Raw genomic sequence first — 27,115 nt, forward strand, 5'->3', positions numbered from 1 at the left:
ACATTCAGTCTACCTGAAGGAAGACGTATTTCATTGTAAGTTAAGTCTGTTAAATAGAGAGAAAGAGAGAGTAAGGGAAAAAAACAGTGTAGCCTATTCTTAAACTTGTACCTCATTATATTGAAGTACAAATCCAAACATCAGAGGCAACCTATAAGTGTTCTTTCATTGAAAAGTGTGAATTTTTTTTAATTCACAAGCTATATGGTTGAAATAATATTTTAGATCAAAACTTTTAAGTGTCATTGTTTAAAAAATGCTTTATTTAGTGACATTTCATAGACCTTCAGTTTTTTATACTAGATTCAACTTGAATTTTCAATACTATTAAACTGAAAATCTCAAGGAGTTTATAAGTTAAAACGGATGAAAATGTCACAATACGTTAAATAGCCTAAATGAACTTGTATCTTGTATAGTAACCAAAGATCTTGATTGAACCATATAATTTGGTTGTTTTTAAAAGTAACAATTCCTTTATAAAATGGGACAGCAACCTTTATATACATTTATTTTTTATTGTTCACAGCTGAGCATTCGCGCGTCTAGAGCAAACTAGTCTGAAGCCCCTTTCACACTGCACGTTGGACCCAGAACATTGCTGGGTCGCCTTCTGTATTAACCCAAACACGTCCCGAGATTGATTGTGGGATTGATCCCGGGTCACATGAGCGCTGTGTGAACAAAAGCCAGAACTAATGGTGACTCTTTTAGCAAGATTTTTGAAGGCAGATCAACGTTCGCGACGAAACAGATATGTGCAAACTGTAATGAAGCAGAGATCAGTTAGCTCCTCACTTTCCGCTGAGAACGTTCGCCAGTTTAAGTGAAAATTAATGTGCCTAGCATTTTCGACTCGTACATAACACGTCACGCACCTTTACGGGTTGTGTGTATAATTGGCATCATTTAATCAAATTAGATGTGCGAATTAGGCAAATTTGCGTCTACCGCACCGCGCTAAATGTCTAAATCGCGCCGCGAGACCTCCAGACACTACATTGACTCAACATTGAAATCATTTGCGCCATAAGCTCTATTCACGTTTGGTGTGAACGCAGCATTAGTCACCTATTTTTGTTTGCTGCATGTTTTTTAAAAACAAGCTAAAATAAATATACGTTTTTGAGAGAAAAAAAAGTTATGTAAGTCGCATTTTATTACATTCAGAAATAATGACGCTAGTCCTAATAATTTTATAATGTACCATAATATTTTTAGTTCCCCTCACTTTACAACAAATCCTTTAAATCAGAAGAAATCTAACAGAACAAGAATTTAAAATATACAATTCAAATGGATAAATATAATTGCAGTATATAATAATATAGGCTTAATTATAATCAAAAACTAGTAATAATAACAATAATAATAATAATAATAATAATAATAAAGCTAAACATAAGGTAAGGTCACCTGTTTTTTTGTTCAGGAATGTAACACTTTTTATAATCTCGGGAAAAAGGAGGCGGGAACCGGCGGACAATCAAATCAAAACTTTTTAATAACAAACACAAAACAGCGCGACAGCCCCTCGTGGACGACTGTCGCGCACAGACAAAAACCAAAACACAAAATAAAGCCCAGGCCTGGTCCTCTCCCATCCTTCACTGTCGTCGCTCCTCCTTTGTTTTCTTCCATCTCATCCTTGGGACTTGCTCATTTTCAATAACTCCACCAGCCTCGCTCCGTTCTACATAAATGGGACTTATAGTCCAGTGCGACTTACATAAATGTTTTTTTCCTCATCATGACGTATTTTTGGACTGATGCAACTTATACTCAGGTGCGACTTATAGTCTGTAAAATATGGTACTTGTTCAGAATATGTGTATCAGTGCCCCTGAGTGTATAACAAAGAAAACACAAAAAGCCGTAAAAACTTGTCTTTGACAGGGAAGCGTTGTCTTCTTAAAGACAATGTAACTCGTCAATGGCAGGCAAAGAGTTAATCAAAACAAATACATTTTATAAACTATGAGAGTAGGCTTGGAATGCAGTATTAAAGTAAAACGTTGCAGTTTAATTCACAGATGTAAATAAAAAAAGATTGTTTTATGTTCACAATTTTTTAAATCCAAATAAATGTTAAAAATCATGGCTTTCAGTGAAACTTTAATGCTGAATGGCTATAATAGCTAAATTTGAAAGGAAAATCCATGTAAAAAAAAATACACCAATAGCTGTATTTGTATCAATGACAATGGCCTTCCTTAACAATAGGTTACTTGGTAAAAAGATGCCATTAAACAATATATGCTAAATACACAATTATTATGATATTTCTACATTATTTGGGGAGTCATTGTGAAATTATGACAATGTAAATATGCAATTACTGTAAATGTGCAATTAATTTTTGTAATTGACACCATTGCCAAATGGATGTCTGTTACTTTGTTCCATTAAACTTGTTGTTGTCTCTTTTCATCCCTGATGGCTCTGAAAGAGGAGAATGAAGAACTGAATGAAACCGAAGACAAAGATCAAAATGAGAATCAGCATGATTTCAAAACGGAAGAAAAATCTATTGGTTGCTCACAAAATGAAAAGAATGCACCGCCAAAAAAATATACAAAAATGCAAATGACAACCCTCAATTCCAAGATGAGAATTCACACTGGAGAAAAACCTTTCACCTGCCAACAGTGTGGAGTAATTTTCAAAAGTAAAGATACCCTGAAAGACCACATGAAAATTCACATCGTAAAGAAACTGTTAATATGCTGCCAGTGTGGAAATAGTTGTACACGGGAAAGTCACCTTAATATGCACATGAGAATTCACACTGGAGAGAAACCATACCCCTGCAAACTGTGTGGGAAGGGTTTCAGACGAAAAGGAGATCTTAAGACTCATATGATAGTACACACTGGAGAGAGACCACACATATGTGTTCAGTGTGGAAAGTGTTTTACACAGAAAAAAAACCTTAATGTGCACATGAGAATTCACACTGGAGAAAAGCCTTACACCTGCAAACAGTGTGGGATGAGTTTCATACGAAGTGCAGGTCTTAAGAGTCACATGAGAGTTCACACTGGAGTGAAACCTTACACCTGCAAAGAGTGTGGAAAGGGTTTTACACAGAAAAAAAACCTCACTGTCCACATGAGAATTCACACTGGAGAGAAGACTTACACCTGCAAACAGTGTGGAAAGAGCTTCACATGTCAAGAAAACTTTAAAACTCACATGAGAGTTCATTCAAGAGGCAATAGTTTTGCATGTCATCGGTGCAAAAGAAGGTTCACGGACACAAATCACCTTCAGGATCATGTTAAAATTCACATCGGAGAAAAGCCTTTCATGTGCCATTACTGTGGAAAGAGTTTAAAAAACAATGTAAACCTTGAGAATCACATGAGAGTTCACACAGGAGAGAGATCTTTCACCTGCCCTCAGTGTGGAAGGAGTTTCACCTCAAAAAGGAATTTAGAGATTCATAAGAATTCGCACAGGGGAGAGATACAGATTTCTAAGCAAACTGAAACATAATTTGACTCATTCTGGTAAGTCACAGTTTTACTCAGTGACGAGGTTTAAAAAAAAAAAGCGATTTCTTGGATTACCCCATTCTCATTTCTTTAGAAAGGCACAGGAACGGTATTACATTAAAAGTAATATCCCAATTTTGAAATTTACAAATCACCTGAATATCTTTGTCTTTGTATGAAATCTGAACTCAAATTTTAAAGGTATTGTTTCTAGATTTGTTGAATATTTTAAGAGTTCCTCCTATCCAACATTTGAGGACGTCCTGGGAGAAAGACCTCAGTATAGACATTTCAAAAGAGACTTAGACCGAGGCCCTTGAGGGAATTATGTTGTGTTCCATCAGCTCTAACTTTCAGCTCAATAGTGTCCAAACACCAATGTGCGAGGACACTCTTGGAATTGCTTTTTTCATCATCTTGGTTTCCAAATGAAATCACACTTTTAAGCGCCTAAACATGCTCCAAAACTTTGCACACTGTTGAACTGGTGGAAATTTACATCTGTTATGTGTTTCAGAATTGAGAGTGGTAAAATGGTTCAAAAGAACCACCTATAAAATTATAACAATGCGACCCTCCTGCTATGTTTTATATGAGTGTATGACATTCAGTAAATGCATGTACTGTCCCTACACCTACAAAATAAAATTTTGGAGCTTAGTCATAAACACAACAAAGCCATTTTGCTATTTTGAATTTCCTCAGATTTTTGTTCAGTTTTGTCAATTTTCAGCCCTTATAGCTTTAATTGGATCCATCTTCATTTGTTGAGTGTAATCATAAGGCCTTCGCAATGTTAAATTGCAAAGATCTTGGGTTTTTGTCAAACGGTGTGTCCCTGGCAGCCTGACAAACTTATTGGGTGCTAGGGCTATTTCTATGCAGCTTTAATTCAATATTAACTTGAGCGCAAATTGCAATATTATCATACCGGAGCATGTTTCATAAAACAAGTTTACCCAATAAGCTAGGCTTATTTCAGTTAGGCCTGGCTTATTTGGTAAACTTGATTTATGAAAAGGGTCCCAGGTTACATTCCATATATCCCCCTTTGTCAACATCATGTGTTAAATGCGTGACCAATGAGGGAACATTGGATCATGATTTATAGACTGTGCAAACTCAGCCAGTTCGGTATGTGATTTATAATAGTAAAGAAGACAGGACATATTCTGTTTGAGCTGTGCTAGAGCACATAATGTCTAACAAGGGGTAATAATTTAGCAGCTATTGCATAATTGGTCAATAAATGGGACTGGAAATGTATTTTATATATACCTTTTTCTCCCCAGTGTTTTTAATTCTTTTTATGCATTTTAAGTATTTTTTCTGTATGTGTGTATCTATAAATTTATATATGCAATGTGATCTTGTGAGAATTTATATTTTATGTAAAATGTGGTTCTATAAAACAAAAATTTACTTATGTTTGCACAGACACTAAATTGTACAAAATACTGACTTATTAACAGCATAAAATGTACAGAATAGACATACACCTAAAATGACAAATACTTACATATGATCAAGATTTCAGATTTCAAAATGGATCTTCTTTTGAGGTTAAACATTTTCAGAAAACACACTTTCCTGTCTGAAATAATCCTTTAGAAAATAAATAATTTTTGTTTGTTTTATTTGACAAAGTTTAAAACATAATACAAAAGTCCAAAAAGACAAATTCATACTCTGGTCATTCTCACGAAACTGTTGAAATGCCATGGCACGAATTATTTTAAATATTTAACGTGCAATTTTGTTATTCACAAAAACATCATAATAAAGACAATAGTGTTCTCTACCTTGCACAAAGAGTAATTTCAACATAGGAATTAACTATTTTTGCATTTTATTTCATAATCTACTGAACTTCTCATTACCGCAATATGTCAAGCTGTGTCTGAACTTATGTTGTAAATTTAAACAAATTAGAATTCAAATATTCTTAAAGTGAATGAATTTTCTGTTATATGTTTTCACATGACAGAAAAATTATAGACTGTATATTCATGTATAATAATAATGATACAATAGTGGAAAAATAAAATGTCCATGACTGATGTTCTCATCCTCCGCAACATTTTTTCAGGAACATTTGTACACACAATTTTTTATTAGATACATTTTGATTTTAAAGTAAGCAACATCTATCTACCAGCTAGGCAGATCTCTTCATATTGTTCGAGTTAAAAATAGAATTTGATCTTGTCAGAAAGTGTACACGACAATTTGATTTATCATTACTGAAACAAGTTTTCCACATTTAGAAATATATTAGATTAAAATGTTTCTATGAAAATATGCTTCATTAATGTAATTGAGTAAAAACCTGGCTAAATCATCATGGCTTCTGTTGTTAGTAAAACATGCTAAGACACCTCATCCTCCGCAACAACATTCTCACTTATCACAACAATTTAAAGCCAGTTGCGGTTGAGAGAACTTATTTTTCGGTAATGACATTTACATTTAATCATTTAGCAGACGCTTTTATCTAAAGCGACTCACAAATGAGAACAATAGAAGCAGTCAGGTCAACAAGAGAACAACAACAGTATACAAGTGACATGACAAGTCTCAGTTAGTCCAGGTTTTTTTTTTTTTTTTTTAATGAAAAGACAAGAAAAGTAGGAAAAGTGCTAGTATTAGTTGTTTAAGTGCGTACGAAAAAGATGAGTCTTTAGATGTTTCTTGAAATTGAGTAAGGACTCAGCTGTACGAATTGAGATTGGGAGGTCATTCCACCAGCTGGGCACAGTCCAGGAGAAGGACCGTGAGAGTGATTTTGAACTTGTTTGGGATAGCACCACAAGGCGTCATTCACTTGCAGAGCGCAAACTGGCAACTGGTAGCCAGTGTAACCCGATAAGGAGAGGAGTAACTTGAGCTTTTTTTTTGGCTCATTGAAGACAACCCTCGCTGCTGAATTCTGGATCAGTTGCAGAGGCTTGACAGTACATGCAGGAAGAGCCAGGAGAGCATTACAATAGTCAAGTCTAGAGAACAAGAGCTTGGACGAAGTTGGGTTGCTTGCTCTGACAGGAAGGGTCTAATCTTCCTAATGTTGTATAAGGCAAATCTGCAGGACCGGGTCGTTGTAGCAATGTGGTCTGTGAAACTTAACTGATGATCCATCACAACTCCTAGGTTTCTGGCTGTCCTGGAAGGAGTTATGGTTGATGAGCCCAGCTGTATAGAAAAGTTGTGATGAATCAATGGGTTAGCTGGAATCACCAGGAGTTCTGTCTTCGTAAGGTTAAGCTGAAGGTGATGGTCATTCATCCAGCTAGAAATGTCACTCAGACAGGCTGAAATGCGAGCAGCTACCGTCGGGTCATCTGGTTGGAATGAGAAGTAGAGTTGGGTGTCATCAGCGTAGCAGTGATAAGAAAAGTCATGGTTCTGAATGACAGATCCTAATGACATCATGTAGATGTAGAAGAGAAGTGGTCCAAGTACTGAGCCTTGAGGAACCCCAGTAGCAAGGTGGTGTGACTTAGAAACATCACCCCTCCAAGACACACTGAAGGATCTGTCAAAGAGGTAGGACTTAACCCACAGGAGTGCAGTTCCAGAGATGCGCATCTTTCTGAGGGTGGACAGGAGAATCAGCAGACAGGTCCAGTAAGATGAGTACTGAGGATTTTGAAGCTGCTCTTGCCCATCACAGGGCTTCGGTAACCGAGAGCAGAGCAGACTCAGTTGAGTGGCCACTTTTGAAGCCAGATTGGTTGCTTTCCAGGAGGTTGTCGTGTACAAGGAACATACAAAGCTGGTTGAACACAGCTCATTCAAGTATCTTAGCAATGAATGGCAGAAGGGATACCGGTCTGTAGTTTTCATTAAGCGCTGGATTTAGAGATGGTTTCTTAAGCAGTGGGCTTACCCGAGCCAGCTTAAATGATGAGGGAAATGTTCCAGAGTGAAGAGAGGAGTTGATAATGTGAGTAAGCGAAGGTATGACTGAAGAAGAGATCACTTGAAGTAGGTGAGTGGGAATGAGAATTTAATCATACAGACTAAATTTTATATTATTTAATAGCAAAAAAAAAAAAAAAGCTTAAAAAGAGACTAGGGTGACCAATTTGAGACAAAACATTAATACCAACCCACCAACTTCAGGAAGGAGAGAGACATTATGGGAGACACCCTACCCCTAACCTTCTACATTTTTAATCATCGCTGTATGTTTATTTAACCATTTGATTTAAGGGGAGAGAAACATGAATACATATACATATTACATAATACATATTACATTATGTAAGTCGCTTTGGATAAGAGTGTCTGAAAAATAAGTAAATGGGGTAGATGCGTATCATATGCATGCCAACAAATTTTGTATCTTATGCATGTGAAAACTTTGCCTTATATGCATGCCAAACACACCAATGCCCATTTTTGCGCATCAATACCACAAGATAATTTTGATCTGGTGTAATATTTATATGCATTTTCATAAGGCCAAGCTCCTTGATTTTTGTTTCCGAAGATGAACGAAGGTCTTATGGGTTCGGAACTACATGAAGGTGAATAATTAATGACAGAATTTACATTTTTGGGTAAACTAACCCTTTAACTATACACTTTTAACAAATATTTTTAACATTGAGGACATAAAATGTTCTCACACGTCAGCTGTCAGAATATTTCTATATTAGTAAGGACATTGGACCATAAAGGCAGTTTCAGACTAAGAACAATAACTAATTGTCAACTATAACAATATTAGTGTCCACACACTGATGATTGTTCATTGTAAGCATGTGCTGCAGTTGCTGTTTTAAATGATTGTGCACTTTAAATTCAGGTGGATTCTAATTGGCTCTGGTTTTATTTTTCATGAGCTGGGAAAAAAATAATTCTGAAAGTGATTCCATTGATATTTTTTTATCTCTATGCTGTTTGTCATTGTGATATGGACTCCACTGTTGTCTCACATTTAGAATAGTTTATGAAACTTAATAGTTATTGATATAATTATTGTTTTTGCTTGTGCACCTGTAAAAATGCGACAATTTAATAATAATAATAATAATAATAATAATAATAAACATTCCGACATTGATAATAAATGGTTTTATTAGAACCATTTCCGGAAGATACTTTGACACTGAAACCTGGAGTAATGATTCTGAAAATTCAGCTTTGCCACCACAGGAATACAATTTTGTTTTAAAGTATATTAAAATAGATGACCATCACTTTGAATTGTAACAGTATTTCATAATATTTTTACTTAAGTTCTGATCAAATAAATGCAGCCTTGATGAGCAGAAGAGGCTTCTGTAACAAACTTTTTTTAAATTCTTTTTTTATTGATGCTAAACTTGAATGGCAGTGTATTTGAATATGAAAAATGCAGCAATTTATATTCTAGTTCAGAGAGAATTATTATAGAATGGTTAGGGTTAAATTGAAGGAGAACATCTTTATGGAAAAAATAAAAATATATTGTGAACCATCCTTTTAGATATAAGCAATGTTGGAAAAACCGTAGACTCAATGTCGTATCTCCTTGGCCACAAGAATGAGTTGCAATCCGGGTCTTTGTGTAGAAATGTGAACTTCACATAAGGGATGTCAACAACTTCAAAGAGACAGTGATCTGTTACTCTTCCTGTGTAATAGGCACAGGGTTGGAAAGGTTACTTTTAAAATGTGTTCCACTACAGATTACAAAATACAAGCTTTAAAAATACATCGGCAAGACTTGGCAACACATGCAAATGATCAACTATGATCTGTTACACCCCTACATCACTATTCAAGATTGGGCGGTGATACATTTTGGTAGCCAAAGTCCAACTGGTCCAACAAGCAGTTTTTTTTTTTGGTTTTGTTTCAACGTAGTATCAGTTGCCGTATTGGTTAAAATCCCCAGACTGGTTTACTCAAGTATTAAATTAATTAATTACCCCTTATTTACAATGGAATCATAACAAAAGACAGTTATTCATATTTTGTATTTTAAATGTGTAATGCCATTACATGTATTTTTGTTACTTCACAGAACTGAATAAGCACGGTCATAAAACACAGCATAATAGTCGTCCTTCTTGAAGTCTGAACCTGAAAGGCAAATATTTGGTATTATTTTTGTTTGGTAATACTTTTATTTATTTCAGGTATTTGGAAAAGTATTTTGATTTCATATTAGGCCTTCCGGTGTGCTCCTTATACGATAATGAATATAGGCTACTTCAGACTTTTTATTAGTTATGATGTGTCAAATATGATTTGGAGAAATAATACACAAGACTATTCACCTTATTCCGCCCCGCCCACTTTTAATACTTCGCATTTCCGTATTTTGTCATCCGACTTCCGCTAAACCGATAAGGCACGTCCGGTTACTAGTTTAGTAGTTGTACGATTGTTTATAGCTAGCTATAACTGTGGCGAAATGACAAAGAACGTTATTTTATAAATTGGGAGCATGATGAAAACGTCTTACGACGATCAAATGGTCTCAAATTGTCCCATCCATCGTCGCTTTTACATGGGTAATGTTAGACGATATGAAGAAGTGGCAAGAGGTAACCTGTATATTAAACTGCCCTGTCAGGAGTTGTTGATGGAGCAGCAAGGAAAAATGATTTTAAAAAAATGTACCGAGGCTTACCAGTATTTACATAGTGAGACAGTGGGTCGTGTACTGTTACACAGCGAGGGTTTTTTCGTCTTTTTAAAATTGAACGTGCAACCAGCCAGTCGAGCCGTCTAAACCTCTCAGCACGGTGCTGGTTAGTTTTGTGTGTGTGTGTGTGTGATGTTAATATACACAAAGTTATAAATGTTTAAAAGTATAATAACGTGTTTGATGACCATCATCAGACTAAGTATTTTGTCTAATAACTTAATTGTGCAGTGGAGTAAGGTAAGTGAACGTTTATCAATTATGCATTAGAAAAGGAGGAGGCTGGAACTTGGAAGTGAAAAACGCCTTATATCCAGGTATGCATAATTATTAGGCAGATGTTATTTTACAGATAAAACAAGCCAAAAAAAGATTATATATCACTTATAAAAGATTAAATGCAAAATAATAGTTAAGATTGGTTTGGTTTGGAATTGGTAAATTTTACCAAAAAACATGATCAGAAAATCAGCTTTCCTCTTAATTCTGCAGTGTATATGCAAAAGGTAATGTAAAGGTAAGATTTGGTAGGTGTACATTAAGTCTAATCAATGAATAAGGTAAATGTCAAGTGTAATAATAATGAATGATTCTGAAATAAGACAACTGTGAAAGCTTTGAAATGTATTTTAGGTTTGCCATGTTCTGTACAGGGCTGAGGGCCTGTAAGCTGCTCATCTGGGTTCCATCACAGCAAGTTACATGTGCCACACAATCAGCGATTCTGAGCCAAGACTGTAGCTAGACTACAAACCTTTTATTTTACGTGTATGCTTCCTCGTGTCAGATGAGTTTCAGACAGGTGACCTGCTGCTTTCCACAAGATAGTTGCAGCTTTGTAAATAAGCAGGAATGAGAATAATTAGGTTAAGGATAGGATATTAGGTAATTGGGATGGGGTGTAGAGGATGTGGGTGAAGACTAACTATATGAAATAAGTTGTTTTAAATCAGTTGTGTTAAACAAGAGACAGACTGTGATTTGTTTTTTAGAACATGGATAATTTAATATAAGTTGTATAAAATCATTTGTGATGTATTGATCAGTGTTTGTTGTTTTCAGGAAGCAAGAGATACCTTCTACTGACCATCCTATAAAATTTCAACATTTAATTTCCATATGTAACAAAACAAGATGGAATTAACTTGCAAACTTGACATGAGTTATTCCTTCAAATCAGAGACTAAAGATGAAAAAAAGATCAAATTAAGATAAATAAATAAAAACTATTTACAGCAGGTAATGTCAGGTGACACTGTAAAGGTTCATAATAACTATTACAGCAGGTAACTTTTGGTGACTTTGTAAAGGTTCATAAAAAATAACTATAAAATAAGTATCACAGCAGATAACTTCTGGTGACTTTCAGCGAGATCAGGGGCATGTGGATCTCATCACCCTCACAGCTGTCCACTGCATCACTGGTGGTCACAGAGGGGTTACCAGGATGTCATGTTTGGGGGGGCATTTGGCTTTTTTGGGGGGGCAACATAAACAACTGAAAAAATCAGCGCAAAATAATCTATAGCCTACTACACACAATCTGTTTTAGTGCATATCTTTTTCTAAGCCAGGAACCCACAGATAGGTACAGGGCCCCTATTAGACTATAGGGCTGTCACATAAAAGTTAGTTAAACCCGGTCAACATTAATAATATGATGATGATATTATTATTATTATTCACATATTCATATATAGAACAGATCACAGTGATTGCCTGATGATGAGTGACAGGTTTGCTTGTGAGAAGACTTGCTACACGAGTAGGATTTTTTTTAAATGAATCTGAAGACAGGTTTGTATAGACAAGAGGTAAATTAATTTGTTTCTTCTAAGCTGTTCCAGACGTAGGTGCTACCATAAATTCGCCAGTTAGCCTCTAAGTTTCTTTGTGAATGCGGCCCCAGGTAATAAAAAAAAAAATGCATATGCTCATTTGAACAGTATGAGAATAGTATTTGAATGGTATTCTCTGGTTGTAAGTGGCTTTGGATAAAAGTGTCTGCTAAATGAATAAATGTAAACATGTAGGCCTAGATAAAAGGGAACATATTAGGCTACAGGGGGTAAGGAGACTTAGAGAGTTGAAATAAAAGATATTTTTGTGAAACTATAAGAATTTAATTTATAATCTCATTAGCAGAGGCAACATAACTGTTTTTAAATATGGTTTTATTTTTATTTTATTTGTTTATTTAATTTTATTTATTATTAGTGGTGCTTGACATAGGCAAATGTTATTATTATTTTACAGGGGTGTGGAATCTGTATGGGTTTGTTCTCCCTCAGGGGGTGGGTGATATAATAAAAATCTAATAAGTCTTTTTTTTTTTTTTTTTTTTTTTTTTAGAAATCATGATTTTATCCTGATTCTTTGTCATGTTGGTTTTTCTATTTTGCAAGTTGTTTGAGCATCAAAGCCAAACTAATTTCCCTATTATAAAGCATTTTAAGGTAACAAAATATGAAAAAGTATGGCGGATATTTAGGCCAAAGTGCATGGGTGAAGATAAAAATCTTTGTAATTATTTTATCTTTGTTATTAAAAAATTAGAACAAAGATACACATTAAAAATACAGATATAATACAAATAAAGTGTTTTATTTTCAGGTACAAGAAATGTATTTAGCCGGAGCATTAAAAATAATTAATGAACAAATATAAAAATAAAACACTATATACACTGATTCCTATTAAAGCAACTGTATTATTATTATTTATTTTTTTTCAGTCAAGAGTATTGAGTGATTTTTCTCTGTGGATTTGGTGTTTTATTAACATTAAAGGAATAATTCACCCAAAAATTTTAATAGTGAAGAAAAAAACCTGAATGAGTTTCTTTCTTCTGCTAAATATAAGCATTATTTTGAAGAAAACCAAACAGTTGCTGGTTCACAGTGACTTCCAGAGTATGTTTTACTACCATCAAAGTCAATGTGAACCAGAAACCGTTTGGTTACACAGATTCAACAAAATATCTTATTTTGTGTTCAGAACAAGAAAGAAGTTAATATAGGTTTTGGACAACATGTGAGTGTATAAACAATGACAGAAATTAAATTTTAGGGTGAACTATCCCTTTAATTCACACGGCAGCATGTAGCCTACTGTCCCTTTAAGACCTGCATGCATACAGACATGCATCCTCTTTCAGTTGTTTACTTTCATTTTAGACATATCCAACTTAGTCTATACATAAACCTTGTGTGTTTCGACAGTATTAGCACAGAACATAACTTAGAAATCAGGCACAGGTTGAAGGGCTTTTTCGTTTTCGTGCCGCACTTTGATTGTGCTTAGAAGAACCGAACGTCAGAAAAGCACACGAATGAATCTTTTAAATAAGCAATAAGGATTTAAAGCAGATGCAAATAATAATAATAATAATAATAATAATAATAATAATTTTGTGAATAAGTGCAGTATCCTGTTTGAGTAACTCTACCGCTGAGTTAACGCTTATGTTAATGTATTATAATAATTCTGTGGCGCCAGAACTGCAGCTGATAGAATGTGCGCTGCGGCACAATGCAACAATATTTCTTCAAAAGCAGATCGTGGAGACATTTTTATTGTCCACAACCAAAAATATTAATATACTACCCTCGGCAGAAATTGAGGACAGGGGGCAGACCGGACCGCGAGGGCACTTTAGCGTTGGACCTCAAAGTCGTAGTCGCAAGTCGCAGAATTCTCTGACTTTCAAAAAACTCTGTTTCAGTCAAAATCACGATGTCTCGCTCTCAATGCACTTCGATCCCATACGCTGTTTTGGGGTGGCAACTGGAGTGGCAAAGCTCATTTGTGCAACCCTTGTGGACACGCCACTGCTCTAAGGCTCTGCCAGGTAAAAATTTCATTGGCGTTTTATTCTCACATGATGCACTTTTTCTGAGCCCGTAAGCCTGAAGCACGAGAGCACTGTCAAACAGCGCCAAACTGGATTTTTGTTGTGTCAGACTCATCTGCTACTGATGGAAAAATATGCACAAAACAATCTACTTTTAAATGTTTATTTATCATCAGATTGACAGTCCGTTTCTCGGGGAGGCAGGGCTTATCCTAGGGGAGGCACTGCCTCCCCCAGCCTCCCCCTAGACACGCCCCTGGGTGGTCATCGATACATCTGTGGAAATAATTAAACATTTTTACATTAGTACTTACAATATATCATGAGATTTAATATATTATGTGACCCGAACTTAGAACTGTGTGTGTGTGTGTGTGTGTGTGTGTGTGTGTGTGAGAGAGATGCATTAGAAACAAAACAGTATGCACACTCTTTTAACTGTAGTGTTCAAACGTAGGTCAGTATCTGAATGAGAAATGAAGCTAGCTGGCCTGCTATCACCTGCAATCTCTGTAACAGGAATAATGTGAGCTATTGTAATGTACTATAATATCTTGTACTACCGTAAATATTAAATAAATAGGTGGACAATGGTAATCATGGAACATTCGTTGTACTTCGTTAACTGCTTGTTACTGATCTTAATTGTATTCATAGAAGGGACTTCATAAATCTAACGTTAGGCGAGCAAACACATAGCTAGTTAAGGTTAGCTTACCCGAATCTGACAACCTTTTCATCCCTGGCGTGACCTCTAACGGGACATCGTAGTCGAGCCATTTCTCGGGGTAAGGGTGTTCGTCAGTCGCCTTCCCGTCCATGAAATGGTACGAACACACATAAGAGCACTTGGGTGGGCGCTTCAAATTTAGCACCGTCATCCATTTCCTTGGGTGCTTCTCTTCTTTAGGTGGTGGGTGTAAATTGTAAAGTGCACCACAACACTCCGACCGCGTCACAATGTGTTCGCTACATCGTTGGTGCAATTGTTTTTTTTAATAGAATTGTTATGCAGCCCCTAACTGAGCATATATCATACTTCTGTTCGTTCTGCGTTCTGTTATCTAGCCAGCCACTAGCTTAGGTACGTTACATCCGGTCCCTCAGCCGGAAGTAAGATGACAAAATGAGCGCAATGGCGGCACCGTTGTTGCCATGGAAAATAAGGTGAATAGGCTATAGCTGAGATGTGGCCGTTGGCTACACTTGCACTCGGGAAATAGTTTTACTCTTGACTGGTCAATTAAGTAATGTAACGCTGAATCGAATGGTAGGCTAATAGTCCATCGCATGGTAGGCTAATAATATGCTCTAGTTGCCATCAAACGGAGCTCCGGTGGAATTGAATGTAAACATCGCCTGTGGCCTACATCATTTGGACGTGATGAAGGTACACTTGACATACTGTGGAGTTTCATTTTACCACAAAGCTAATGTTTAAATTAGCTTTATTGTATGCCATCAGAGCAGAAAATCTGTGTGTGTTCCTTAACATTATAGCCCAGTAAAATGTTGTCTAAAAAACTATGCAATTAATTTAGACAGTTTATTCTAATGGCATAAGTGAGATTGTGTTAATGCACTATATTCTTACGAATACTGGACAAAAAAAAAAGATTTATAAAAAAGAAAAAAGTCAATTAATTTACGATGTTGACTTTCATGAAAAGCTTATTGAGTCAAAAATACTCAGAAAACATTGTTAAAAGTTGAACAGACTGAAAATTTTCGTCTAATTTATGATCAAGATGTGCAGAATCTGTCAAAATGTATACAACCACCATGCATGTGTAACCGGCAGAGTAATCGCTGTCTGGTTGAAGTTTGTCCCTCTGCAGCTACGGTTACCCCCTGACGTCACTCAGCTAGCCGTGAGTGGCTAAACAACTCATTTGTGTCTGGCCAGTTGCTATAAAATCGTCTGCCTGTTGAGCTTAGAGATATTCTCTGACGCACGATACGTTTTCAGTCCTGTTGCTGCTTGGGTATGTGGTTCTCCTGTGTCAAAGTGTTTTACTGATTGCCAGACGCTTCCGGGTAATCGCGCTGTGTATTGCTGAAGGTCCAGGGCAAAGCACACGCCGGGTAGCTTTACCACAATTTACTAGCATCAAGAAGGTATTATTTGTGTATTTTATTGTTAACTATAATGTGGGTGTCGTTGTTGGGATATATGCTTTTTAATGCACACATTTGCACACAGGTCTGGGGCAAAGTACCCGCCGTGTAGCTGTAACGTTACTGCCAGACGCTTCCGGGTAATCGCGCTGTGTGCTTTTGAAGGTCCTAGAAGGTAAAAAGTTTGTTTATTGTGTTATGAGTAGATCCAGTGTGTTAGGACTAAAAGCTTTTGAACACATGTACAATGAGTCTGATTGTGTTGCCCTGACATATTGTATGACTGTTTTATTGTCAACTCTTAATATAAATGCATTTAATGAATATGCTGTGTGTAACGATTGTTATGTAGGGTTGTGAAGACCAGCGCAAAGGCCTGTTTTTCCACCGTGTCAGTTCATATGTCAACATTGAGGCAGATTGCTCCTGCTGCTTTGCCTTGCCTGAATTAAGTTTTATATATTTCTTTTCTTTATTGTTTATTTTGCCGTAGCCTCCGTCTACTGCTCTGTCTGACTGATGTGGTATTGGCTGTGCTAGTAGTGTATAGCGTTACATTTCTCTATCCATTTTTCTAGTGATAACTTACTTGTTCTTTTCCTTGTCTTTCCAGAGTAATAGCGTAGCTGCTCACAAGAGAGGTTCCTGGTTCCGTCCCCACACCCTGCACCACGTATTGTAGTGGTAAATTGCACTTCACAATCTTGTTTGAATCATCGGCTTGTGGTGGTGTGCGTGTGTGTGTGTGTGCGTGTGGATGCATGGGATCGTGGGCTCCAGGTTCCAGAGCACGGGTGGTGAATGTCACGCGTATCTCGGACAGGTAACCTGCCTTGCCAGCGAATCAGTATTTTCTAGTTTAATTGGTAATCATACATTGTCCCCTGTAACAGCTAATGCCAGGTCTAGTCTCTATTAGTAATGTGTCTCTAGGATGACGGTGTGGCTCTTTTAATGATACCATTGTATAATAAAGTGTTGTTACTGTTTTTCTACTGAGAACACGTCTCTGTCTAGTTCATCTTATGTGTACTTCGACGAATCTGCTCGCCTTAAATCAGGTATTTAGCAGTTCAGGTGTAAAGTATATCCTGGTGTGAGAGGCACCAGGTGGCGTAGTCCAGAACCTTTAAAATCTAGATCTGTTCAAAGCACCGAAAGGTCACAAAGTGGCGTAGTTGGCAGGGTTGTTGCACACAGAGACGTGTCTTTTTTTTTTTTCTTTTCTTTCTCTCTTTTTGTTTTATGTATATTTTGATTTTCAAGGCATAGTAGTCAGCTAAGGGCAAAGCAGCAGTGGGCACGGCGTGGGACCTAAAAGAGCAGTGGGCAGACCACTGACTACCCCACCGCCTCTCTTGTAACGTGGGCATTACTCCGCTGCAGCAATGGACGAAGTTGAACAGCTGAGAGAACAGATCCGTCAGCTGCAGGCAGATAATGGCCGCCTGCAGCAGCAGCAACCACCGCCGCCTCAGCCGGACCATTCCGCCAACCCTGCTAACCCTGTGTCCCATGAACGGATGATGTATCTCCCTAGGGAACGGAAGTGTCCTGTATTCCGGGGTAGGGTGGGTATTGACATTGTTGAGTGGGTGGAAGAGGTGGAGGTCTGTGCGCGTACTAGATGTTTGGGTGCACTTGACAAAGCTTACTTTATGTTTGATCATCTGGATGGGGAGGCTAAAGATGAGATTCGCTATAGGCCAAGGGCAGATCGGGAAAACCCGGAAAGAATTGCAAATATTCTCAAAGAACTTTATGGGTGTTCCCAGTCTTATGTTGCCTTACAAGAAAGTTTCTTTTCTAGAAAACAATTAGACGGTGAATCTTTACAAGAATATTCACATGCTCTCTTTTCTCTGATGGATAAAGTTAAACAGGTCTTCCCTGATTCAGTACCCCAGTTTGACATGCTGCTCCGTGACCAGTTTGCAGAGCACGTTATTGACTCGGACCTCCGCAGGGAATTGAAGAGGCTTGTCCGTCAGACCCCAGGGATGTCCATGCTGGAAGTGCGTGCTGCTGCCATCCGGTGGGAGTGTGAGGGCAGGCCCAGTGACTTCAATAGGGGTAGGAGTCATTCAGTTCCCTCTCTTTGCGCTATGCAGTACTCCAAGACTCAGCCAAGCAGAGCTTCATCGCCCATTAGTATGGCAAGTTCAGAAATGGCAGAGCTGCGGTCTATGTTGCTGAAGCAACAAGAACAGATCAACCACTTAACTAGTGCCTTAACTACTTTGCAAGGAGTAGCTCGCCCAGCCTATTCCAATCGTCCCTCTCTAGTTAGTCGTCCGTCAACTGTCATTTGTAGGCGATGCTTAAAACCTGGTCACTACGCTCGAGAGTGTAACAATGAGAGAGTAGTAGCTCCTAATCACATCCCCCAGGCCCAAGCTCAGGCTAATGTTGTCTCAGTTTCTCAGTCGGAAAACTAGCTCCCTTCAGCGTGCAGAGCCACACGCTGAGAGGGGATGGTAGCGGCTCTCAGAATCAGAATACTCTTAGTCACCCTGTAACCTCCCTTGTCGCTCAGTCCCCGAAGGTAACTGTGAGAGTAGGGGGAGTAGTTGTCAGTTGTCTTTTGGACACAGGGTCTATGGTATCTACCTTGGTAGAGAGTTTCTTTGTGCAACATTTCAAGGATAAACTTCAACAGTGTAATTGGTTGCAGCTTCGGGCTGCAAATGGTCTAGACATACCCTATATCGGGTATGCTGAGCTAACGGTTGAAGTATTAGGGAAGGTAATCCCCCAAAGAGGTTGGCTAGTGGTTAAAGATCCCCCAGGTCAGCTCACTCCTCCACTTGTGCCGGGTGTGCTTGGGATGAATGTTATTCGAGAATGTTACGCTGAACTGTTTGGCCAACATGGTTCTTCTTTGTTTGATCTCCCACCGGTAGTTCACGCTTCACTTCCGTGGCGGCACGCCTTGCAGCATTGTCATCGGGTCCAGCTCAGCCCTCTTCCACCCAAAATGGGTGTAGCTAAAGTTAGAGGTAGAATGCCCATTCATATACCAGGGGGCACTGTAAAATTGGTGGCAGCCACTTGCTCTCCTCACTTTTGTGATGCTCCTGCTGTCCTGCTGGAACCGGCTAGCGGCTCTTTACCTAGTGGTCTCCTAGTTTCGCCTGCACTAGTGCACGTAGAACAAGGTACAGCTTTTATCCCTGTAGTCAATGTGGGGTTTACACGTGCTACATTATATCCCCGCCAGTCACTAGGGTCGCTTGTTCATGCAACTGTTGAGGGCCTTCCTGTGGGCATTTCTGAAGACCAACCAGAAATAGAGGCTGTTGTGGCTAGCATGCAGACTCCTGAGGGGGAAGACAGGCCTAAGTCAGTGAGGGAGCAGATACAAGCCCTTGATTTGTCAGTGCTAGGGGAGACTGAGCAAGAACAGATAAGGGCATTCTTGTTAAAACATGAGTCGGTGTTCTCAGCTTTTGAGGGTGACCTTGGCTGTACTAATCTTATATCTCATGATATACCCCTGCTAGACGACCAACCAGTTAGGCAACGTTACAGGCGTCTCCCCCCTTCTGATTATGACGCTGTTAAGGCCCATCTGTGACAGTTACTAGACAGCCAGGTCATACGAGAAAGTAGTAGCCCCTATGCCTCTCCCATTGTGATTGTGCGGAAGAAATGTGGTGGCCTACGTATGTGTGTTGACTACAGACAGCTTAACAGCAGGACCAGAAAGGATGCCTTCCCTCTCCCTCGCATCGAGGAGTCTTTGGATGCCCTATCGGGGGCTCAATGGTTCTCCACGCTGGATCTGGCTAGCGGATATAACCAGGTACCTGTGACCGAACAGGACCGTCCAAAGACGGCCTTTTGCACGCCGTTTGGGTTATTTGAATTTAACCGCATGGCCTTCGGGCTGTGTAACGCTCCAAGCACTTTTCAACGGCTGATGGAGAGAATGTTTGGAGCACAGCATTGCCAGTCCCTGTTACTATATCTGGACGATATAATTGTTTTTTCTTCTAGTGTCGAAGGTCATATACACCGTCTGGATCTAGTGTTGAGCCGTCTACGGAAAGAAGGTCTGAAAGCAAAGCTGGAGAAATAATGTTTTTTCCAGAAGGAAGTCCAGTACCTGGGCCACCTTGTATCCCGCGAAGGTGTATCCACTGACCCAGCCAAGGTGTCCGCAGTGGCTAAGTGGCCCCGTCCCACCACCATCTCCGAATTGAGGTCTTTCCTTGGTTTTGCCGGGTATTACAGGCGATTCGTAGAGGGCTTTTCCAAGCTGGCAGCTCCTTTAAACCGCCTGGGGGCAGAGCTTGGCGGTACTAAGACCCGGAAGGGCAAAGGGCCACGGCTTGATGGAGTGTGGACAGATGTCTGTGAGAACAGCTTCCAGGCCTTGAAGCAGAGACTGGTGAGTGCCCCCACTTTGGCGTTTGCTGATTTTAACTTGCCCTTTATTCTGGAGGTCGATGCCAGCCACATTGGTCTCGGAGCAGTGCTCTCTCAGGAGCAGCAAGGAAAGATCCGGCCAATTTCTTACGCTAGTCGTAGTCTCAGTCCAGCAGAAAAAAACTACAGTTCCCTGAAGCTGGAGTTCCTTGGAATGAAGTGGGCCATGACCGACAAGTTCCGGGAGTATCTGTGGGGCCAACAGTGCACTGTTTGGACGGACAATAATCCCTTAAGCCACCTGGGGACTGCCAAGCTGGGAGCGACTGAACAGCGGTGGGAAGCCGAGCTTGCTGCTTTCAATTATACCATCCGTTATAGGCCTGGGCGTACCAACAGGAATGCAGATGCCCTCTCCCGACAACCTGTAGGACTACTGGGACAGACCACAGAGTCCTCCACACTAGGGACAGCCATACCAGTCCTTGTACAACAAACGACCAGATGTCAAGATCCACCACTGGCAATCCAGATGGCTGTTTCGGCCTTCCCCTCCCGCACCCTCGAGGAATTAAGAAGGCTACAAGCAGCGGACCCCACTATTGGAGCCTTCCTGCCGTTCTGGCTGACACAGGGACCGCCCGACCCGACAGTGCGTAGGAAATTGCCGGGCTCTACCCGTGTGCTGCTGCAACAATGGGACCGTGTTGTGGGAGCCGATGGACTGCTCTACCGCCGAACATTCCGTCCAGATGGGGGCGAAGAGGTGCGTCAGCTCTTGTTGCCTGCATGCCTAAAGGAGGAAGTCCTACAGCAGCTCCACAACGATCATGGCCACCAGGGGGTTGAACGTACCACAGAGCTGATAAGACTGCGGTGCTATTGGCCCGGAATGGGGGAAGATATAAAGCAGTGGTGTCAGAACTGTGAGCGGTGTACCCTTGCGAAGTCTTCGCAATTCCGACCCCATGCACCCATGGGGCACCTCCTGGCATCGCGTCCAAACCAGATATTGGCTGTGGATTTCACCTTCTTGGAGCCTGCAATGGATGGTAGGGAACAAGTGTTGATCATGACTGATGTTTTTACTAAATTCACACAGGCCGTGCCCACCAGGGATCAGAAGGCAACAACGGTGGCCAACGTGCTCATCCGGGAGTGGTTCTTTCGTTTTGGAGTCCCAGCTCGCCTGCACTCTGATCAGGGACGCAGCTTCGAGAATGCCATTATCTATCAATTGTGTGCCCTGTACGGGATCCAGAAGACCCGGACCACCCCTTATCATCCTCAGGGCAACGGCCAGTGTGAGCGTTTCAACCGCACGATGCACGATCTGCTCCGTACTTTGCCCATGGATTTGAAGCGCCGCTGGCCAGTGCACCTACCCCAATTAGTGTTTAGTTACAACACTGCTGCCCATCAGACAACTGGCGACTCACCATATTACCTGATGTTCGTGCAAGACCCCCAGTTACCGGTGGACTTCCTGCTTGGCAGGGTACAAGAGCCTGGACATGGGCATGTGTGTGAATGGGTCCGAGAGCACCAGCGGCGCCTAAATGTGGCCTTCCAGAATGCCAGGGAGCGGATGCAGGCTGCTGCTTCCAAGAGAAAAGAACGGCATGACCAGAAAATCCGGAGTGAGCCACTGGCAGAAGGACAGCATGTCTACATCAGAGACCATACAACGAGGGGCCGGTCGAAGATCCAAGATGCCTGGGGCGCCACAATACATCAGGTCATCCGTGCACCCCCACTTGGTGGGGTGGTATATTCTGTGGCTCCAGCACGGGACCTAAGCAAAGTACGACAAGTACATCGAACCATGCTAAAGCCTGTCCACTTGGACCAGGACCCACAAACATCCAACAGGCCTGTGGAACTGCAGGAGGAAAGCCAGCCAGCAGATGGTGACACCCCTGGCCAATGGGTTCTTGTCCGCTCTTGGGCTCTCGGGAAGAGGGTCCACCTATCCAGCTTGCCACCACTCTTCCAGTGGATGTCCCCATGCTGGCTTTGCCCAACTCCCAGCAGGTCGCCCCCATCACAGACGGGACACCAGCTGGCTCAGTGGCACCCCGGAGAACAGCTCGGACTACTGCAGGAAGACATGCCAACCCACACCATCTCCCAGTGCCAGTGGTGAGTAGGGCAGATGGGGCTACTAACTCTCAAGTACTTGGGTCTAGCAGTAAAGTGACAACCGTTTTCCGTCCTTGGTATTAGGTTACCCCCCTTGCATTTTGTTTATTCTTTTTATTAAAGGAAGGTAGAGTTATGATCTATTGAGCTTATCGGCGAGACGCCGATAACAAATCGGGGGGGGGGGGGGGGGGTAAAGTGTAACCGGCAGAGTAATCGCTGTCTGGTTGAAGTTTGTCCCTCTGCAGCTACGGTTACCCCCTGACGTCACTCAGCTAGCCGTGAGTGGCTAAACAACTCATTTGTGTCTGGCCAGTTGCTATAAAATCGTCTGCCTGTTGAGCTTAGAGATATTCTCTGACGCACGATACGTTTTCAGTCCTGTTGCTGCTTGGGTATGTGGTTCTCCTGTGTCAAAGTGTTTTACTGATTGCCAGACGCTTCCGGGTAATCGCGCTGTGTCTTGCTGAAGGTCCAGGGCAAAGCACACGCCGGGTAGCTTTACCACAATTTACTAGCACCAAGAAGGTATTATTTGTGTATTTTATTGTTAACTATAATGTGGGTGTCGTTGTTGGGATATATGCTTTTTAATGCACACATTTGCACACAGGTCTGGGGCAAAGTACCCGCCGTGTAGCTGTAACGTTACTGCCAGACGCTTCCGGGTAATCGCGCTGTGTGCTTTTGAAGGTCCTAGAAGGTAAAAAGTTTGTTTATTGTGTTATGAGTAGATCCAGTGTGTTAGGACTAAAAGCTTTTGAACACATGTACAATGAGTCTGATTGTGTTGCCCTGACATATTGTATGACTGTTTTATTGTCAACTCTTAATATAAATGCATTTAATGAATATGCTGTGTAACGATTGTTATGTAGGGTTGTGAAGACCAGCGCAAAGGCCTGTTTTTCCACCGTGTCAGTTCATATGTCAACATTGAGGCAGATTGCTCCTGCTGCTTTGCCTTGCCTGAATTAAGTTTTATATATTTCTTTTCTTTATTGTTTATTTTTCCGTAGCCTCCGTCTACTGCTTTGTCTGACTGATGTGGTATTGGCTGTGCTAGTAGTGTATAGCGTTACATTTCTCTATCCATTTTTCTAGTGATAACTTACTTGTTCTTTTCCTTGTCTTTCCAGAGTATTAGCATAGCTGCTCAAAAGAGAGGTTCCTGGTTCCGTCCCCACACCCTGCACCACGTATTGTAGTGGTAAATTGCACTTCACAATCTTGTTTGAATCATCGGCTTGTGGTGGTGTGCGTGTGTGTGTGTGTGCGTGTGGATGCATGGGATCGTGGGCTCCAGGTTCCAGAGCACGGGTGGTGAATGTCACGCGTATCTCGGACAGGTAACCTGCCTTGCCAGCGAATCAGTATTTTCTAGTTTAATTGGTAATCATACATTGTCCCCTGTAACAGCTAATGCCAGGTCTAGTCTCTATTAGTAATGTGTCTCTAGGATGACGGTGTGGCTCTTTTAATGATACCATTGTATAATAAAGTTTTGTTACTGTTTTTCTACTGAGAACACGTCTCTGTCTAGTTCATCTTATGTGTACTTCGACGAATCTGCTCGCCTTAAATCAGGTATTTAGCAGTTCAGGTGTAAAGTATATCCTGGTGTGAGAGGCACCAGGTGGCGTAGTCCAGAACCTTTAAAATCTAGATCTGTTCAAAGCACCGAAAGGTCACACATGCATGCTCTTTCACAATGAACATGACGCAGCTTTCGGTCCGAAACCACTAGCAATCATCCAACTTGCACGCTAATTTATCCTTTCTCACCACAATGAGTTTACCATGTTCATATCATTTGAATGTTCGTAAACCTTTTGGACCGAAGCCACAAACTAACCGACATCTGTCGAAATCCTGTTAACTCTTCCTCCCATGCAGAGCATGTGTGTCCTAGACAATCTTATATCCGTCACGAGAACCGTTGAGACATTAGGAGATGGAAATTCAGTGTCACAATAAAATGTATGAGCATTATGATTTTTGGACAGTAAATCTCTGCTCCTGATTTATTAACAATTTATCATGTACCAACGCATAAAAGAATTTAATCCACACAAGATGTTTTTATTGTTTTGTTAATGAAAAATTATAATTAAAAAGTATATCTTTGTTTCCTTTAGAATCATAGTTTAACGTTCGTAACTGTTTAGACAAAAGGTGTAACAAACATTAGTAAATGTTTCCATTGAGAGTATAATTCCCTTAATCCAACACGATGCGGTGTTAGTAGTAGAATCTTGTAGAAGACACACCAAAATAAATGTTATGCGCCAAAATTCAGGATTTTATTAAAGGAAGTGAAAGAATTGACTTAGGAAAAATCATAGAAATAAAATCTCATTACACGATAATGCCAAGGGTTAGTGGGATAAAATTAACTTCATTATTTCTTATATCTACCTGTAGCAAAGTTCGTGGGATGGAAGGAAGAGGACAAAGGGGTCGGCTGGAATGCTGACAGGTTCATTAAACAAAAAGAACTAAAAGGTTGCAAACACCCAAACGGTGACTCTTATTCTGACACTTCAATATTGCTTTCGTTTCAATCTTTCTGGTTTCTTCCAACGTTTTTTCCAATCTTCTATAGTTAATTTTGGTGAGCCTGTGTGAATTGTAGCCTCCATTTCCTATTCTTAGCTGATAGGAGTTTCACCCGGTGTGGTCTTCTGCTGCTGTGTAGCCCATCTGCTTTCACGGTTCGAGGTGTTTTGCATTCAGAGATGGCATTCTGCAAACCTTGGTTGTAACAAGAGGTTATTTGCCTTTCTCTCATCTCTAACCAGTCTGCCCATTCTTCTCTGACATCAACAAGGCATTTTCGTCCACACACCTGCCGCTCATTAGCTATTTTCTATAAAATCTATAAACCCCTAGAGATTGTTGTGTGTGAAAATCCCAGTAGATCAGCTGTTTTTTAAATATTTAGACCAGCCCATCTGGCACCAACAATCATTCCACATTCAAAGTCACTTAAATCCCCTTTCTTCCACATTCTGATGCTCTGTCTGAACCTCGTCTTCAATGCATTGAGTTGCTGCCATGTGATTGGCTGATTAGAAATTTGTGACAAATTGAACAGGTTTACTTAATAAAGTGGCCGGTGAGGTCATCCATGAATTTGTATCCTGTCTTGACCTGGCCACAGAAGCCATATATGTCTGTTCTCTCACGGTCAAGGTGACCGTGGTGTCTGTTGGTGGGGGCCTTGTTCACGAGCTCTAGCTGGAGTGCCTGTGAGCTTCACTAGAGGGCTTCATTCTAGACTCTTGCCACTTTACCCCCGACTCCATTTCCCATAATCCTTTTCCCAGGCTCATCAACACTCATCAATTGCAGTCACCTGTCTCTCATTATCTCATCAATCACACACTATAAGAATGACAGACACGCTCTTACACTGCTGATGATTGATTTTGGGAGTCACACAGTTGATAAGAGTCTTTAACGTTTTATCCTTTTGAGCATTAAATGCCTTGAGAAAAAAAAATTATATTTCAAATATGAATGCATGAAATCAGGCCTGGAGCAATCCAGAAAAGTAATGGGTTGAAAGTCATGTCCCATGAGTTTTTATTTGAAGAAGCTACCATGAAAAATAATATTCCTGCAACCAATTTTCTGAGACTATGTAGTTCTTTTCGCCTTCCCCTAGTTTGAGATACAAACACAAAAGAACCACTAGATTTAAATCTGCACAATCAGCGAAGGATTGAATGCAACTGTTTTTAACAACCAAAAAGTTTTGTTGTCTGCTGAGGACGTTCCACTCGTTTATAGCAGAGGAGCAGATCCAGATAGAGCTTGATGTGATAACGAAGAATGAAAACTTTATTTTTAGGAGTCACTATAGTGACGTGAATAATCCCCACCCACTCTAAAGCGATAGTAAGATGCAGTGGAAACGTAAAACTGTGTCGAGCCGACCTGACCCATACCGTACTGTGCTGAGCTGTACCATGCAGTGGAAAAGTGTCAAAAACTATTTTAGCCATTATACATACCCAGGGCTTGACATTAACACCCGCCAAATGCGGGTGGATTTAGCTAGTAGCGGGTAACACAGTGACCCCAACTAGCTACTTTGGCGTGTTGAATAATTGTAGTGTTCTTAAAAGGCATCTGAAATAAGCCATATTGCAGTGTGACCCTACAACTCCCATGAGTATTACATGCACACATTGTTGCCTTGCGCGTTAGTGACAGAAACTAATAGACATCTATCCATTTCTTGTCAACCCAGCCCTCTACATTGCAAGTAAATCACTCGCATTTAATCGCCATTCATTCTGGCGATTAAATATCTAATATTAGCCAATTGCTAATAAATTCTCAGATTTTACTCACCAGTGTGTGAGTTTGAGGCCAAGTTTAAGTTTAGCACAGATATATTTTCACTCGCAAACACTGACTCTGAGAAATATCACAGATCGCTTGACGGAGAGTAAAACTCTGAAGCCCTCAGTTCATATCAATGGA

General features: G+C 40.3%; 1 protein-coding gene across 2 annotated transcripts in view; it reads left to right on the forward strand.

Moving 5' to 3' along the window:
* The window catches only part of LOC127955981 (gastrula zinc finger protein XlCGF8.2DB-like), a 123,610-nt gene extending 118,311 nt beyond the window's left edge, over positions 1–5,299 (forward strand). For both annotated transcript variants that reach the window (XM_052553708.1, XM_052553707.1), the window contains exon 3: positions 2,450–5,299. In XM_052553708.1, the coding sequence (XP_052409668.1) occupies positions 2,450–3,498 (1,049 nt within the window). In that variant the 3' untranslated portion in view covers positions 3,499–5,299. The remainder of the gene's footprint in view (positions 1–2,449) is intronic.
* The last annotated feature ends 21,816 nt before the right edge of the window (positions 5,300–27,115 follow it).

The sequence above is a fragment of the Carassius gibelio genome, chromosome B4 (assembly GCF_023724105.1).
Source record: "Carassius gibelio isolate Cgi1373 ecotype wild population from Czech Republic chromosome B4, carGib1.2-hapl.c, whole genome shotgun sequence".
Classification (NCBI taxonomy): Eukaryota; Metazoa; Chordata; class Actinopteri; order Cypriniformes; family Cyprinidae; genus Carassius; species Carassius gibelio.